Source organism: Schistocerca nitens, chromosome 2, assembly GCF_023898315.1.
Source record: "Schistocerca nitens isolate TAMUIC-IGC-003100 chromosome 2, iqSchNite1.1, whole genome shotgun sequence".
Lineage (NCBI taxonomy): Eukaryota > Metazoa > Arthropoda > Insecta > Orthoptera > Acrididae > Schistocerca > Schistocerca nitens.
In genome coordinates, this window is record NC_064615.1 from 864,021,530 (window position 1) to 864,039,242 (window position 17,713).

The 17,713-nt window shown below is 46.5% G+C and overlaps 1 protein-coding gene across 3 annotated transcripts in view; it reads left to right on the forward strand.

Moving 5' to 3' along the window:
• Positions 1 to 17,713, forward strand: part of LOC126237137 (inactive ubiquitin carboxyl-terminal hydrolase MINDY-4B) — a 517,352-nt gene that overhangs the window by 428,021 nt on the left and 71,618 nt on the right. For all 3 annotated transcript variants that reach the window (XM_049946966.1, XM_049946964.1, XM_049946965.1), the window contains exon 3: positions 1,630 to 1,847. In XM_049946966.1, coding sequence (XP_049802923.1) covers positions 1,630 to 1,847 — 218 coding nt within the window. The remainder of the gene's footprint in view (positions 1 to 1,629; positions 1,848 to 17,713) is intronic.

The following is a 17,713-nucleotide window of genomic DNA, read 5'->3' on the forward strand; positions in this document are numbered from 1 at the left end:
AATGCAGGATAGGTAAGAGGCCAATGCCGTAGAGTACTCTTTGTAAAATCGAACTGGTATTCTATCTGGACCTGGTGATTTATTTGTTTTCAAATCTGTCAGTTGTTTCTCTATGCTAGGTATGCTTATTTCTATGTCGTCCATATGGGGGTCTGTCCGATGGGGGTCTGTCCGATGTTTGTACGGTTCTCCTGTGCGAACGATTTCTTAAACGTGAAATTTAAAACTTCGGCTCCAGTTTTGCTACCTTCAACTGCCACACCAGACTGGTCAACAGGGGACTGAATGGAAGTCTTAGACCCGCTTAGAGATTTTACACACGACCAGCATTTTCTCGGGTTCTCTGTCAAATCTTTTGCTAAGGCGTGACGGTGGTAGTTGTTGTATGCTTCGCAAATAGGTCTTTTCAAAACGCACGAATCTCTACTAACCTTCACTTGTCGTTATTTGTGCCTCCCCTTTTGAACCTAGAGTTCAACAGCTTCTGCTTCCTCCGCATCCGCTGAATTTCGTTATTAAACCATGGTGGGTCTTTTCCATCCTTTATCCACTTACTAGACACGTAACTCTGCAGACTACGATTTACAGTCTGCTTAAACTTTGTCCATAGTTCCTCTACACCCATCTTACTGGAACTAAGTGATGCCACTTTACTTTCTAAGTGAGATGTTAATAACTGTTTATCTGCTCTATCTAGAAGAAACACTCTGCCAGCCTTCTTGACTGATTTATTAACTTTCGTAATCATAGTTGCTATAATGACACCATGATCGCTAATCTGCGTTTCTATACTCACACTGTCGATAAGGTCCGGCCAGTTTGCAGTTACAGGGTATAAGATATTTCCATTGGGTGTGGGCTGCCCAGCTAGCTACTGGGGACAATTTTCAGAAAACGTGTACAGAAGTATTTCGCATGACTGTCTGTCTGTACCCCTTCCAATGAGTCCAGAGACATCGCAGTCTATACTCGGCAGGCTAAAGTCACCTACAGCTAGTACTGCATGATCTGGTATCCACTCGCTATTGACCTTATACTGTCTTTGAATGACCCTGTCACAGCGGAATCGGGTGCCCGGTAAAAACATCCAACAATTAACACGACCTGATGACTCCACTGTCACACTCAACTTCGACCTCAACAGAGACAATATTTTTGTCAACTGCAATGAGCACTTCCCCTCCCATGGCCTCTAATCTGTCTTCCCTATATACGTTCGACGACTCGCTAAATATCTCAGAGCTTCCACTTCGGGTTTCAGCCAGCTCTCGGTCCCAAAAATAATTTGAGCTTGAGAACGAAGTCGTCTTGCGTCTTCCTACAGTTACTCAGCTATTTGCCGATGAGGACAACATATTGGATTCTGTTATTTAAGAAGTCTTCGAGACACTCACGTATCTGTGAACTTATTCCATATGCTCGTACCTTCGTTAACAGCCTGCAGTGGAGCACTGTCTCAAATGCTTTCCTGAAATCTGCCTGTTGCCCTTTCGTTTTTACCCCTCAGAAAAATTTGTGTTACTCCCAGGTTGGGAGCCACTGTTCTAACGGCAGCGCCGGCCGAAATCCCTACTAGCTGCCGCAGTTTGTGCTGGTGCGCGTGTAGCAGCGAGTGTTTGGCGGTTGCAGACGCTGCGGCAGGTGACGTTCGGGTCTGCGCTGGTGCCGCCGCGCACCGACTGGCTACGCTCGGGGCTGGTGTTCCGAGAGCCGGAGCAGCCGCTCGGCTTCGGACTGGTGGCGGCGCGCAGCACCACGGGCGGGCTGCTCAGCGTGGTGCAGGCGCAGGTCATCAAGCACCTGCTGTTCGACAGCGCGCCCAGGGACGCGCAGCGAAAGGTCGACGAGTGAGTGCCACGTCCACACTATACGTATCGACAACATAGACTAGCCGAGGCACCGCCATATTTGATGCCAACTAGAAACTTAGCCGCCATGTTCTGCAGCGTCATGTTGACACTGTCTGTCTGTTAGCGCCGGCCGAAGTGGCCGTGCGGTTAAAGGCGCTGCAGTCTGGAACCGCAAGACCGCTACGGTCGCAGGTTCGAATCCTGCCTCGGGCATGGATGTTTGTGATGTCCTTAGGTTAGTTAGGTTTAACTAGTTCTAAGTTCTAGGGGACTAATGACCTCAGCAGTTGAGTCCCATAGTGCTCAGAGCCATTTGAACCATTTGTCTGTTAGCATGCAATCATATAAGGACATCCGCGGAAAAACGGACTAACCCTCAAATTTAAAAGCTTAGAGATAAGTGTTGCCATCTGTTGCTGCGTACGGGAATCATCAAAATTGACGTTGGTCTCACTCCTTAGGGGTGAGACCAATGTCAGTTTTGATAGTTCCCGTACGCAGCAACAGATGGCAATACTTACCTCTAAGCTTTTACATTATCCGCAAACTTACAAAGTATCAGGAATAAGTTTTAACAACAGAATCTAGAGATATTCTTTATCCCCCTACGTATTGCTCCCGAAGGGACCGTCAAGACAAGATGTGACTAATTGCAGCACGCAAATGGTCCTTTAAGCAATTATTCTTCACATACCTCATACGCATTTGGAATAAGAAGAAACTAACTCATGGTACCAAGCCAAGTACCCTCTGCCATGCACTTCACAGTGGTCTGCAGAATACGTATGTAAAAGTAAAAGTAGTGGTTAATGTTACACAGTCAAATCGGTCAGTCATCCAGATTATTTCTGCTGCAATAAAAGACTGCTGTCCCTCCCCGCTCCCATCCCTCCCTGCTCTCGCATAAACACACACACACACACACACACACACACACACACACAATGTAGTAGCACCTACGTTATCGCTATCTGTATTCTTGAGACACACAAGCTTCCCTAGTGAGGCAAGGTCCGTGGCTCCTGGAGGCCATTTTTGAATAGCATTGAGAAAACTATTCAGTTTTTATCACTATGCTTTTCTTCTCGCTGTGAAAATTTCAGTAATTCGAAGCAAATCGATGCTCATACCTCAGAGTTCTGTTTCGCAATCCATTGTCCATATATAGCTCCGTGCGGTCGGGATACCACTCATTAATAGGTCTGCCCGGACTGGGTGTTATTCAATCGCCTGCAGCCTAGAAAGGGCTTAACGTGGGGCTGGAAGGCTTCGTTTCTTCGTTAATACTTAACACAGACCCAAGTGGAGCGTCATTCCACTGCACAAGCAGTGCCATCGTTCCAAAGCGGAAATAGCGACATCTGTACAGGTCCCAGTGTGTTGTGCTTCCTTGTTGATTGCAGTTTTGTACTCGCGTAGTATGCAGATGTAATAGATCGTAGAAAAGTAAGATACCAGTATGGAAAGTTTACATCCAGTTTTGTGTGTGGTTCCATGTGGTTGCCAACAATGAATAAAAGACATAAGTACAGGGTGTCTCTAAAATCAGTATCCATTTCAATGAAGGAAAGCAGCGACTGAAACATCAAATGGCTCTGAGCACTATGCGACTTAACTTCTGACGTCATCAGTCGCCTAGAACTTAGAACTAATTAAACCTAACTAACCTAAGGACATCACACACATCCATGCGCGAGGCAGGATTCGAACCTGCGTCCGTAGCGGTCGCTCGGCTCCAGACTGTAGCGCCTAGAACCGCACGGCCACTCAGGTCGGCACTGAAACATCAATTTTATTGTGAAGTTTCACACATATTCTATGGTCCTTCTGCATGACCGCCATCCAGGTCGAAACAAATACTAAATCTTTTAGTAGTGGGACAAATGTAGAACTTAACATTTCAGTCGTAACGTGGCCTGCTGCTTCTGTGATACGATTCCGTAGATGAGATAGACTATTCACTTCGCTAGTGTTCACTTTGGACTTGATGTACCCCCTTGCAAAAAAGTCTGAAGGAGTAAGATCAGGTGAACGGGAAGCTCACAGCCGAGGTGACTCTCTGCCTATCCAGCTCCCTGGAAAGATTCTGTTCAGGTAATCAAGGACGATGTGTGCAAAATGTGAAGGCGCACCATCTTGCTGAAACGCAACTGTATCTCGTATGCCATCATCCTGAAGCTGTGGTTCAAGGTGCAGTTCTAACATGTAGACGTACCTGTTTCCTGTAATTGACTTTTCGGCAAGGAAAAATGAGCTATACTGTTAAGCTTTTCTCATACCCGATCAAACATTGACCTTCGGTGTATCACGTTCCCACTCCGATACCTGATGTGGTTCTTCATATGCACGTGTTCGGCTGTTGTGTCTGTGCACTTTCCCACAAACGTGGAATGTGGCATCACCGGAGAATAAAATGTTGTCTCTTAAATTCTCGTTCTCTACAGATTCCAGGAGGTTATAACACATTGCACGACGACAGGCGAAGTCCCCGTCCTCAAGATGGTGCAGAAGCTGAATGTGATAAGGACTTTACCGTAGAGTAAAAAGGAGACTTTTCTGTAGTGGACTGACAAGGCAGCCAGTCCACAGTGACGGGTAGCCGGAAGGCACACGTACACACACGCCGACTGGCGTTATTTCTGAAACAGGATACGTTATGAATGTTATAAAGAAAAGAACGGAGCTTCTCGTATACTTAACTTTTATTCACTTCTGCGGTACATCGCTCTTGATAATATAAGTGAGACTCTCTCCAGATATGGTTAATGGCGCCTTGCTAGGTCGTAGCCATGGACTTAGCTGAAGGCTATTCTAACTGTCTCTCGGCAAATGAGAGAAAGGCTTCGTACGTGTAGTCGCTAGCAATGTCGTCCGTACAACTGGGGCGAGTGCTCGTACGTCTCTCGAGACCTGCCGTGTGGTGGCGCTCGGTCTGCGATCACTCAGTGGCGACACGCGGGTCCGACATGTACTAATGGACCGCGGCCGATTTAAGCTACCACCTAGCAAGTGTGGTGTCTGGCGGTGACACCACATTTTCCACAGTGCGTTGCGAGGCACATGCAATTCCCTACTGAGGCGTCGAGTTCATGCCTTCCTATCACTGGCAATTTGAACCTACTGCACTATTTCTGCCGATACGCGTGGTCAGCCATGACGTTCCTCATCACACATGCTGCCGGAACGCTTAAATTTGTTCACTAGCCGACGGATGTGTGCCTGTGATGGGGATGGTTTGTGGAATTTACAATTTCGCTCTGGCGTCTTCATATGACAATCCGTGTACACATGCACAAACAATGGAAACCCGTTCTTCCGCGCAGAACATCTTGTACCAAGGTACCAGATCTGCAAAGAAAAGAAAAACAAATTAGCGTTTTCACGGAAAGGGATAGTGACTTTAGTGACACACACACTAACGTACCAGTATCTGACGAGTTAAGAAAAAATAACTAGCGTTTTCATGGAAATTGATAGTGACTGTAAAGACACCCTGTGTAGTCAGTTGTGGTGGTGTTTTACTGTAAGAAGTAACAAAACGGCACAGCGATATTTGCGGTCAAAACTACCGAGAGAACATCTGCAGTGAAAGCAACTTTACCAATTCACAAAGTGCTACACTAATGCGAACTTTTTCACTGGTTTCAGAGTGCTTTACGCTCTATGTGGAGCCCATTAAATAACTAACAGGTTTCTACAACTTATTATCTGGTCGAAACTAGAACTTTGTAATCTGTTACTCGCAATTAATCATTTAGCCCACCCGAAGCAAATAATGGGTTAACCCAATATAAATGGTGGTCAGAAACAGTCTGAAAAGCTTGTAACGGTCTTGCAGCTAGGTTTTGCTGGCAAATAACTCTTAAGAAAAACATTCCATACCTTGGTGCCGTTTCCGAGTTCATTAGCAACGAAGCGAGTCAGGCCGCTGCGCGCGCCATTTCAAGCGGCCCGCCAGAGAGGGTGCCGCCAAATGCGTTCGTCGTTTGTTTTCCTAAAACTTAAGAAGAGAGTGGACATGGCACGGTAGCGAGGATCGAACCCTAGCCAAAGGCTGAGCAGTCTCGTGCGCTTTCATCTACGTTATAAGGACAACTGACACTAATTGTATCTGTTGGGCCGCTTCAATTTGCCCGCAACGGCCTCGTTGGCTAACTTCAATACTATCTGACACGGAAACGCCGCAACGTATCGATTTTTTTTTCTGATTATTTCTCAGCACAGCCTACCCTGCAACACGCTTAACAACCTTTTCAGACTGTTTCTTACCATCCTATATATAGCATTTAAGCGCGTGTAGAGGGCACTGGTTGCTTTACCCTGTAGAAACAAACAATGTGACCGCCAGTTGCAATTCGTGGCCGGAGGTGCGACCTGTGTGTCATGGGAGGATACACTCATCAGGTCTACGCTGTGCACGTGAACGTCCATCGCTCACATACAGACAGGACGTAGGCCTACTCTCATCACCGAGGACAAAAGAGCGCCGTTCTACTGTCCAGTCAACTCTTTTTCGACACCAAAGTAGTGGTGTCGTGGTGACAGTGGTAGCCTGGCCAAAAGCACACGCGACCTTAGTCCTGCTACAATCAGATGGTTTCCAGTAGTCCCTGATGGCACAGCTTATGCAACACGTACCCAGATTTTGTCCCTGGATGACGTTCGGTTGGCCACTGCTGCTCGCACAATGTGTCGATCTTGATGTGCATCTGTACCACGCGGAGATCCAGGACGTGGTCTACAGGTGTGGGAATGTTCCACAGACCAGTGCTGGAAGCAGGCACACACAACTGATACACTGTGTCCAATACGTGTAGCAATCCTTCAATGCACCCATCCAGCTTCCCACGTGCACACGTGCGACGCTGCTCAGATGGCAGCAGGAGTACATACCCGTCGTTGGGACATGGTTGTACCCTAGAATCAATTTTGCAACCACTCCCACCTCTAAACTCAGCAGTGCAGAGAAAAAGCAGAGGGTGCACAGAGAAGCTTCCTGAGCACCATCTGAAAGTCGATAACCGTGACAAATGAGTCGTTGACCTTACAACCCTCAGTATGCATATACGAGGGTGAGTCAAATGAAAACCTAAAATTTGTAATAACAAATCGAAATTTCGCGCCGTTATCCTGTAAGTTGGTAAGCGTGCTACAAACAGCTTGCAGAATGGCCTGTCGGTGGCAGCATAGTGCAAATGCATACATACCGTCGCAGTATCAGTATAAACATGGCCGTCCCACTTGCGACTTGCACCAGGGAAGAACAGCGTTCTGTTATTCGGTTTTTGCGTAGTGAAGGGTGAAACCTATTGAAATTCATCGACGAATGAAGGTTCAGTATGGTGATGCATGTTTGTCACAGCAGCAAGTCTACGAATGGAGTAGGAAGTTCGCAAATGGTGTGACTTCAGTGGAAGATGCTCCTCGTCCAGGTCAGGCACAACGAGTTGTTACACCACAGAATATTGTAGCAGTTGAAGCCATAGTGAAGGAAAACCGCCGAGTGACACTGAATGAGATTACAGCATGTTAACAGTTTGGGGTAGCACACCACATTGTGCATGATGTGCTCCAGTTTCATAAAGTGTCTGCAAGATGGGTGCCACGGCAGCTGACTCCTGAAGTGAGAGAACGACGTGTTGGTGCTTGTGAAGAACTTCTTCGGTGGTTTGAACGAGAAGGCGATGGCTTCCTTGCAAGAATCATTACTGGGGACAAAACCTGGGTTCACTTCCACCAACCGGAAACGAAGAGAGCGAGCAAGCAATGGCGCCATTCCTCATCACCAAAATCAAAGACGTTTCGAACAGAACCATCAGCAGGAAAGGTTATGCTGACTCTCTTTTGAGACGAAAAAGGCGTCATTTTGGAGCATTACATGCCTAGAGGGACTACTGTCACCAGTGTATCATACACAGATCTAAAAAATCATCTGCGGCCTGCAATCAAATCAAAGCGACTTGGATTGCTGTCAGCAGGTGTCCTTTTGCAACATGACAATGCAAGGCCCCACACTGCCCGTACAACAGTTGCAACAATCACAGACCTGCATTTTGAGTGTCTTCCTCATCCACCATACTCACCAGACCTTGCCCCAAGAGATTTCCATATGTTTGGACCACTCAAAGACGCATTGGGAGGAAAGAAGTTCCGTTCTGATGAAGAGGTACGCCACGCGGTGTATGAGTGGTTGCGCGGACTACCAAAAGAATTTTTTTCGAAAGGAATTTATGCACTTTGTAAGCGCTGGAGGACTTGCATCGAGCGTGGGGAAGATTTTGTTGAAAAGTGATACAGCTTTGTACCACTTCTGCACAATAAATAATATTTAAAAAAATATTTAAGTTTTTCATTTGACTCACCCTCGTATTATACTCTGGTGCCACTGAATAGAGTTCTTGAGAGCGTTTCATTTCTTTCTCCGGCAGCGTAGACTGGCTCTTACCTGTGCAGATGGTGTGGTGGGGGTGGAACAATGGTAGTGGTGGAGGCTCCATCGTGTAGATCCATTGCACAGTAGGTGACGTGCAGTTCGACAGCTGAAGCAAAAACGCGTATCTCGCATAATTTGTAAGCTACAGCTAGTAAGTGTGCGAACAATCACATTAACAGGTCATGTCAGTCAAATTAATAATTCGAGAAATATAGACACTCAAAATCAGTAGTTTCCTATCTCAGTATCGAAAAAGAAGTAATCGCATAAACAAAGGATCATCCCAAGCAAAAAAAAAAGTCCAAACACATGCTGCCAGAAGGAAGGAACACATGCGTTTAATATCCCGTCGACAATGAGGTCAATAGAGCAGGAGTACAAGCTCAGAATAAGACAGGAACTTGCCGTGACCTTTCAAAGGAACCACCCTGGCACCTGCCTTAAGCAGTTCCTTGAAATCCCGGAAAACCTGAATCTGTTTGTCCAGACGAAGATTTGAACCGTCATTCTCCCGAGTCCGGGCCATTGCTAACCCCTGTGCTACGTCCCTCGGTTTGCCAGAAGGAACTTCATAAAAAAGGGTAAAAAATGTAGTGTAGCGGACAACATTGCTTACTATGAAACTGACACTGTAAAATAAAGAACGTACCATGTGGAAATTGTGTCTGTTGATTACCTCTTCGTCAATACTACCTAAATATAAAATTTTCTTCTCCTTCTTCCATGCCTTTCCTGAATGTTGGATCCCGCCCACTCATCCGGTATAGGGTGCCTAAGTTCTGCTTCTCGGAATGCTACACAACAATTCAAGCAAATAACATTAGTAGTTTTATTTCTATGAAGCAGATTGACAATACTTAACTTTAATGTATAAACGGTGTTGCAAGTTATGGGCGCCTTGCAACATGAATCCGAGTCCTTGCTATACACAATGTTCAAACAGGCAATAGATATGGATCACTATAATCTGATATCGTATCACTCTCTGCTAGGCCGTGCTAATACTCCGCGAATACTTCCCACTAGTGTCTGGCCGAGGCTGGCAGGAGCGGCGCTTATATTCACTTCTACATCTACATCTACATCTACATCCATACTCCGCAAGCCACCTGACGGTGTGTGGCGGAGGGTACTCTGAATACCTCTATCGGTTCTCCCTTCGTGTTGTTCGTGGAAAGAAGGATTGTCGGTATGCTTCTGTGTGGGCTCTAATCTCTCTGATTTTATCCTCATGGTCTCTTCGCGAGATATACGTAGGAGGGAGCAATATACTGCTTGACTCTTCGGTGAAGGTATGTTCTCGAAACTTTAACAAAAGCCCGTACCGAGCTACTGAGCGTCTCTCCTGCAGAATCTTCCACTGGAGTTTATCTATCATCTCCGTAACGCTTTCGCGATTACTGAATGATCCTGTAACGAAGCGCGCTGTTCTCTATCTCTTCTATCAACCCTATCTGGTACGGATCCCACACTGCTGAGCAGTATTCAAGCAGTGGGCGAACAAGCGTACTGTAACCTACTTCCTTTGTTTTCGGATTGCATTTCCTTAGGATTCTTCCAATGAATCTCAGTCTGGTATCTGCTTTACCGACGATCAACTTTATATGATCATTCCATTCTAAATCACTCCTCATGAGTACTCCCAGATAATTTATGGAATTAACTGCTGCTGACCTGCTATTTTGTAGCTAAATGATAAGGGATCTATCTTTCTATGTATTCGCAGCACATTACACTTGTCTACATTGAGATTCAATTGCCATTCCCTGCACTATGCGTCAATTCGCTGCAGATCCTCCTGCATTTCAGTACCATTTTCCATTGTTACAACCTCTCGATACACCACAGCATCATCTGCAAAAAGCCTCAGTGAACTTCCGATGTCATTCACCAGTTCAATTATGTACATTGTGAATAGCAATGGTCCTATGACACTCCCCTGCGGCACACCTGAAATCACTCTTACTTCGGAAGACTTCGCTCCATTGAGAATGACATGCTGCGTTCTGTTATCTAGGAACTCCTCAATCCAATCACACGATTGGTCTGATAGTACATATGCTCTTACTTTGTTCATTAAACGACTGTGGGGAACTGTATCGAACGCCTTGCGGAAGTCAAGAAACGCGGAATCTACCTGTGAACCCGTGTCTACGGCCCTCTGAGTCTCGTGGACGAATAGCGCGAGCTGCGTTTCACACGACCGTCTTTTTCGAAACCCATGCTGATTCCTACAGAGTAGATTTCTAGTCTCCAGAAAAGTCATTATACTCGAACATAATACGTGTTCCAAAATTCTACAACTGATCGACGTTAGAGATATAGGTCTATAGTTCTGCACATCTGTTCGACGTCCCTTCTTGAAAACGGGGATGATCTGTGCCCTTTTCCAATCCTTTGGAACGCTACGCTCTACTAGAGACCTACGGTACACCGCTGCAAGAAGGGGGGCAAGTTCCTTCGCGTACTCTGTGTAAAATCGAACTGGTATCCCATCAGGTCCAGCGGCCTTTCCTCTTATGAGCGATTTTAATTGTTTCTCTATCCCTCTGTCGTCTATTTCGATATCTACCATTTTTTCATCTGTGCGACAATCTAGAGAAGGAACTACAGTGCAGTCTTTCTCTGTGAATCAGCTTTGGAAAAAGACATTTAGTATTTCGGCCTTTAGTCTGTCATCCTCTGTTTCAGTACCATTTTGGTCACAGAGTACCTGGACATTTTGTTTCGATCCACCTACCGCTTTGACATAAGACCAGAATTTCTTAGGATTTTCTGCCAAGTCAGTACATAGAAATTTACTTTTGAATTCATTGAACGCCTCTCGCATAGCCCTCCTCACACTACATTTCGCTTCGCGTAATTTTTGTTTGTCTGCAAGGCTTTGGCTATGTTTATGTTTGCTGTGAAGTTCCCTTTGCTTCCGCAGCAGTTTTCTAACTCTGTTGTACCACGGTGGCTCTTTTCCATCTCTTACGATCTTGCTTGGCACATACTCATCTAACGCATATATCTTGCAGAGGTCGCTACTGTCGTCGCGCGGTCCTTGCCAGAGAGCTACTGGCTGACGTCACCGTACCGCCTTCTCTGGTGTTGCATTCTTCCTCTTCGTTCCGGCGCTTGTGGTTACGCCAGAACTTTCCTTCCTCCCAAAGCGACGGACCGTCGTCGTGTAGGGCTTGCGACCACGGCAGGGATACATGAGTGTGGGCGCATTGTCAGGCTGGAAGCTGTAGCTGCAGGGGACGTCAAGCTTGCAGCCGTACTCCGCCATCCGGCCTGCGCTCTGGCTGAAACGTCCCCCAGATTATGACCAGAAGGATATGCGTCCACCTCTTGCTGCTATGAACCAGATGAAGAAGCCGGCGACCGCTGCGGTGTGGGTGGGTCCAGCTCCATGGGTAGGACGAGACGAGGCGGAGGAGGTGAAGGCTCCGGCTCCATAGGGTCGTCCTGCGGTGTCGTGATGACACCCTCTGGCGGCTGTGGTCACGCTGTCCTCTCGACATCTGGGGGAAGAGAGACTGAAAGATCATCGTGTAAATGACAGAGGCGAAGTTGATTTTGATGGCGGCGCTGCAAGCCATCTGGACCTGAAATAAGATACATGCAAGCGCCAAGTCGACGGTCGATCTCGCCTCGCGCCACCGTCCGCTGCCGCTAAAAACCCTGTAATAGACAGTATAATGCTGCGCGAAGCGATACTTGCGGCCTTCCTGCGCCGCCGGATGCGAGGAGGGTGGAGTAAGTGGAACAGTGTCCGATAGCGGCGGCCGTGAAGCAGTTCCGACGGCGATGGTCCATCTCGTGGATGCGAACGGTATGAGGCGAGAAACAGTTGCAACGCTTGTGCCCTGGTGTGTGCGGACCAAAATTTGGCCATTTGCTGCTTGAAGGTTCTGACAAAACGTTCAGCTTCGCCGTTTGTCTGTGGGTGGAACGGTGCACTAGTTAGATGCTGTATACCAATGCGTTCAGAGAATGTTTCAAATTCATATGACGCGTCAGCACACTGGACTCGCATTCGGGAGGACAACGGTTCAATCCCGCGTCCGGCCATCCTGATTCAGGTTTTCCGTGATTTCCCTAAATCGCTCCAGGCAAATGCCGGGATGGTTCCTTTGAAAGGGCACGGCCGACTTCCTTCCCCATCCTTCCCTAATCCGATGACACCGATGACCTCGCTGGGTCTCTTCTCACAAACAACCCAACCCCAACCCTCATATGACGCGAACTGAGGACCGCTGTCTGACACTATTACTTCAGGTAAACCTGATAGGCAAAAAAATCGATGACAACACTTGAACTATGCTACGTGACGTTGAGTTCATTGGCACCGCAAAAGGAAACCTGCTACATGAGTCAACCACAATCAACCAACTGGCGTTCCAAAATGGTCCCGCAAAGTCTGTGTGCACACGATGCCTTGGCGATTGCGACTTAGGCCAAGCAGAGAATTTTTGTAGCGGAGCGGAGTGATTTTCCGCACATGCGTCACACTGTGACGCCATCTGTTCTATTTGGTCGCCCATACCCCGCCAAGTACAGTGTCGACGCGCTAACTGTTTCGTACGAACAATCCCCCAGTGTCCTTGGTGAAGTAACTGCAACACTTCTTTTTGCAAAGCTTTAGGGATCAACACACATGACTGTCCGTCGTCATTTTGAACGAGAATCACATCTTTCTGTACAGCGAAGCTTTGCCGATGGCAAAGTATCGGCGCACTACAGAGTTCATTATGCTATTCAATGAGTGAGGCCAAGATGTACGAATGTAGTTGAGCAAAATGTTCAAATCTGGATCAGCTTCCGTGGCCCGTGCAATTTTCTTATAGTTCAGCGGAAAAGACTGAAACAATTCAGAGTCTTGAACATCGATGTGACAACAAGATGCAGCAGAAGCGCCAAAGTCTGTATCAGGGCCAATCGGAAGATGTGAAAGTGCGTCCGCATTATCATGTTGAGTCATCGGACAATACACAATATCGCACTGGTATTGAGACAACAACAAAGTCCTTCTTTGCAATTTTTGGGCAGTTCGTACAGGAACAGCTTTCGTCGGATGAAACAAGGACTGCAAAGGCTTCTGATCCGCTAATAAGTAGAATTTTCAGCCATACAATTAGTGGTGAAATTTGGTGACACCATACACAATAGCCAAAGTCTCTTTTTCAATTTGTGAATAGTTACATAGAGCTTTGGACAACACTTTTGGTATGAAAGCAATAGGCCTGTCCTTATCACCAATTCAGTGCGAAAGCACTGCGCCGATTCCGCAAGAGGAAGCGTCAACTTGCAATACAACTGGTTTTTCAGGATCAAAGTGAACTAAGCATCTGAGCAATGCATCTTTAAGTTTTTGAAAAGCTACTTGTCACTCATCTGTCCAAATAAAGGGGACATTTTTGCGACGCAATCGATGCAATGGAGCCGCTATTTGGACAGCATTCGGTAAGAACCGAATATAGTAGTTCATTTTCCCTAAAACTGAGGGTAATTCTGAGATATTGGCGAGGAACTGGCAAATCTCCTGTGGCTAATAAATGCGACTGCAAAGGATGTATACCTTGACTGTTTACGTCATAAGCAAGATACTGCAACTCAGGCTTAAAAAAAATCACACTTGTCCAGTCTTCACTTTAGTCCTGCCTCAGATAACACACGAAACAACGCAAGTAAATTTGCAATTTGTTCTTCAGGTGTACGACCTGCTACCACAATACCGTCCAAATAGTTTGAACAATTTGGCACTTGTGCACTCACCTATTCCAAATAGCGTTGGAAAATAGCGGGTGCGGAAGCAATGCCAAAAGGCAAAAGCAAATATTGAAACAAGCCGAAATGAGAATTTACTACACACACTTTTTAAGATTCTTCATCGGGTGGAATTTGAAGATACGCGTCACGCAAATCAATTTTTGAAAAGTAGCTTCCAGTGCCTAATTTGTCCATGACATCCTCTGTTCGTGGCAATGGATAAATATCAATGACAGTTTTTGGGTTCACTGTAGACTTAAAGTCAACACAGAGGCGAATGTGACCTGGATGTTTGGAAGCAAAACCAGTGGACTTGCCCATTGATTAGCTGATATGGGCGCAATATTTTGCAATTCTGTAAGTTCAGCAGCGGCTTTGTCCCGTAATGCAATGGAAACAGTTCTGGCCCGGAAAAATTTCGCCTGAGCGTTGTCTTTCAGCGTAATATATGCAACAGAATTTTTAGCTTTGCCTAAACCTTCAGAACAGAGTTCCGGGAATTCTTTTAGCAAGCAAGCTACACTGTCATTTGCTTTGAATGCAAACACTGACTACACATTGTCCTGAATGTTAAAGCCAAACAAATCAAAAGAATCAAGGCCAAAAATGTTCTCACAATCGCGTGATTGTGGCAATGTAAAAAGTCACCGTTCGCGTATGCGAGCGATACATAGCAGGCAAAGTATATGTTCCGAGAACGAGAATGTCTTGTCCATTATTAGCCATCACTTGCGTGCGCTAGTTTTAGACAGGCGTGGGGAGCCTCACAGTTCATATGTGTGACGATTTAGCAATGTGGCGAGGCACCCGTGTCCAACTGAAATTTCACACGTTTCCCACAAATAAGTAAATGAACAAAAAGTTTGTTTCACTGATGAAACTGCACGCTTGCTAGTTGCAGACTTTGAATATGCTGCATTAATGGCATGGGCCTTGTGACTAGATTTTTTGTGAGTGGGCCGAATTCTTATGTTTGTTCCGTGCAAACAAGCGGATTGCACACGGCCTTTCCTACCACAATCGTATCACTTAGTTTGTCAGGAGGGGCAGTCTTGGCGTTTGTGCCGTGAATAACAGCGAAGGCAAGACTTAATTCTGTTCGCCTGTGTAGCCGCCTGTTTTTAGCGAACTTCTTACATGGCGTGGAAGGTTGCTTACCCAGCTTGGTTAGTGCATGCCGCCGGTGCGGAATGGGGAGATCGCAAACAAGAGACACTCTCCCTTTCCTAGTATTTAATCCTGACTTGCGGGGTCTGCTGGTTAACCAGATGTGGCATGTTAATTTGAAGGGGAGGCCGGATTCCTTTCCTGTCGCCACCCCGTACCCCCCGGGAAGAAAGTAGTGTACCCCAACTGTGTGCGGCTAGTGTAATCCATGGAATAAATAGTGCGAATGTGTTCAGATGTCTGCGAGCCGTGTAACTGAGGCGGAACGTGGGGACCAGCCCGGTATTTACCTAACAGGATGTGGAAAACCGTCTAAAAACCACATTCAGGCTGGCCTGCACACCGGCCCTCATCGTTAATCTGCTGGGCGGATTCGGTCCAGGGCCGCAGCGCCTACCCGAGTCCAGGAAGCAGCGCTTTAGCGCTCTCGGCTACCCTCGAAGGTCATCGCAAGCAAGGGACTGAACCAGACAAATAGCTGGCTACTCAAATGTTCGAACCGACAAGGCACCGGAATGGTACTGATCTAGTATTTTCACTACCTGCTGAAATAATGGATCAAACTGTTTCAAAATAATAGATAAGGAAGTTTCAAGATGGCATCACACAACATGAAATCTGAATATAAAGCATCACAAGCACATTTGAATTTGCATTTCCTTGTCATACCCAGCAAATCTGTTAACCATTCGCGATAAGATTGTTTTGAACGTTTATTGTAGTTAAAGAATTGATATCTATCTGCTACCACATTCACTTATTGGTCACAATAGTGTGTTAGAGAGTCTACCACTGCGTCATAAGCAAGTTCACTGGCAGTGGCGTTAGGAAAGAGTTTTTGAATTAATCTGAATACTGCACTTCCTAGCGTGGATAATAGATAAGAAAGTTTCACAGTACCTGGAACGTTGTGAGCTAGCATATGGACATCGAACTGGTGCAGCCACTCGAGCCATTCCTCGTCTTGGTCACGAAACTGTCGTAAAGGTGGTATAGCAGCAACAGAGAGCGGTGCTTGTTCGGTCGAGCGCGCAGCGTTGGCGAGTAGCTGCTACACTGTGCTGAGTAGTGCTGAGATCTGCTGCGTGTGAAGCTGAAACTGAAACCCTGAGGGGGAAGCGTGGGCTGATCAAGAGTTCTCAGACTCTTTGCTGGCTTCTACCAACTTGCACGTCTTCCTCTTCATACTGTGTTTATCTTTGCCCATTATGGCACATACAGCGTCAACACAACTTCGCTTATCGCTGTTAAAACAGCAACATAGCAAATTTGCTGAGTCACATGCACATCACTGGCCAAACAAACCTCTCGGCCTAGAACAGCAGAGTGCTTGATACACATTACTCGCTACCACTGCCCGTGTGAGACTGTACCATGCTTGACGAGTGGTACAGGTCCAGCATTTGTACCTGTGCTCTTCCACCTCCATTGTTGATTCCAGATGTTTGCCCACAGTCTGCTCCCGATAGCAGCCTGCTTAGATATCCTATGTGGGCTGGCATCTGCTGCAGTTCAAGCAGTGTTCTCTGCTGTCTGCACCCATTAGAAACGTTCTTAGGCGTTCCCCCTGTGGTTCAGTGCACCAGGCCAAGTGCTGGTGTTTCATCTTTGGTCCAATGCAGCCTCTGTGCACTGGCATTCCATTTTCGATCCAGTGTGGTTCTAGGTGTTTCTTTGCAGTCCATTCCCACTAGAAGCACATTTCAACATTCCATCTTCAGACTGGTGTGCCTGGTGCTCTCTCTAGGCTTCGTTTCCCATGTTCACATCCTCAGTTCTCCTTTTTGTGGAGTTCTGCTGCTGCACCTACTGCATTTAGCAACTCAAGTGGAGGATCCCAGGCTCCACCGAGTTGGTACCCAGTGTCACAATTCATGAGGTTTTCTGTCATCTTTATCTTTACAGACTTTCTTATAATATGTTCCAGTATCAGGGAGTCTGTCGCAAAATCCTCATTTCATCATAGTTCACGGAATGATTGAGTTCCAGACAAGTTTGGCAATGGCTGTTTTAGTTGCCTGTCTTAATCCCACTTGCCTCTGATGTTCTTTACATCTGATGTCCACTATCCTAGTTCTTTGACCAATGTACTACATACCACATTGGCAAGGTATATTACAAATTCCTGGTTTCTGTGGTCCCACATAATCTTTTACATTTCCCAGAAACCCTCTTATTTTGGTATATGGACAGAAGACACACTTGATATTGTGCTTCCTGAGAATCCTGCTGATTTTGGCAGAAACAGATCCTGCACAGGTCAGATAGGCCACAGTCTTTGACTCATCTTACTGTTCTTCTAGATCATGTGGCAGAGTGGCTGGGTGAAGGGCCTTCTGTATGTTTGGCTGTGAATCCATTCACTACAGCATGTACATCAGCACTGACACCAGACTGTGTCCCTCTCCCAGACAGGAAAGCATGGTGGCAATGCTGCAGAACATCTCCCTGACTATCCAGGACCACAACTACCCTCACGTCCACAATCCCTACCCCTTCAATCCTC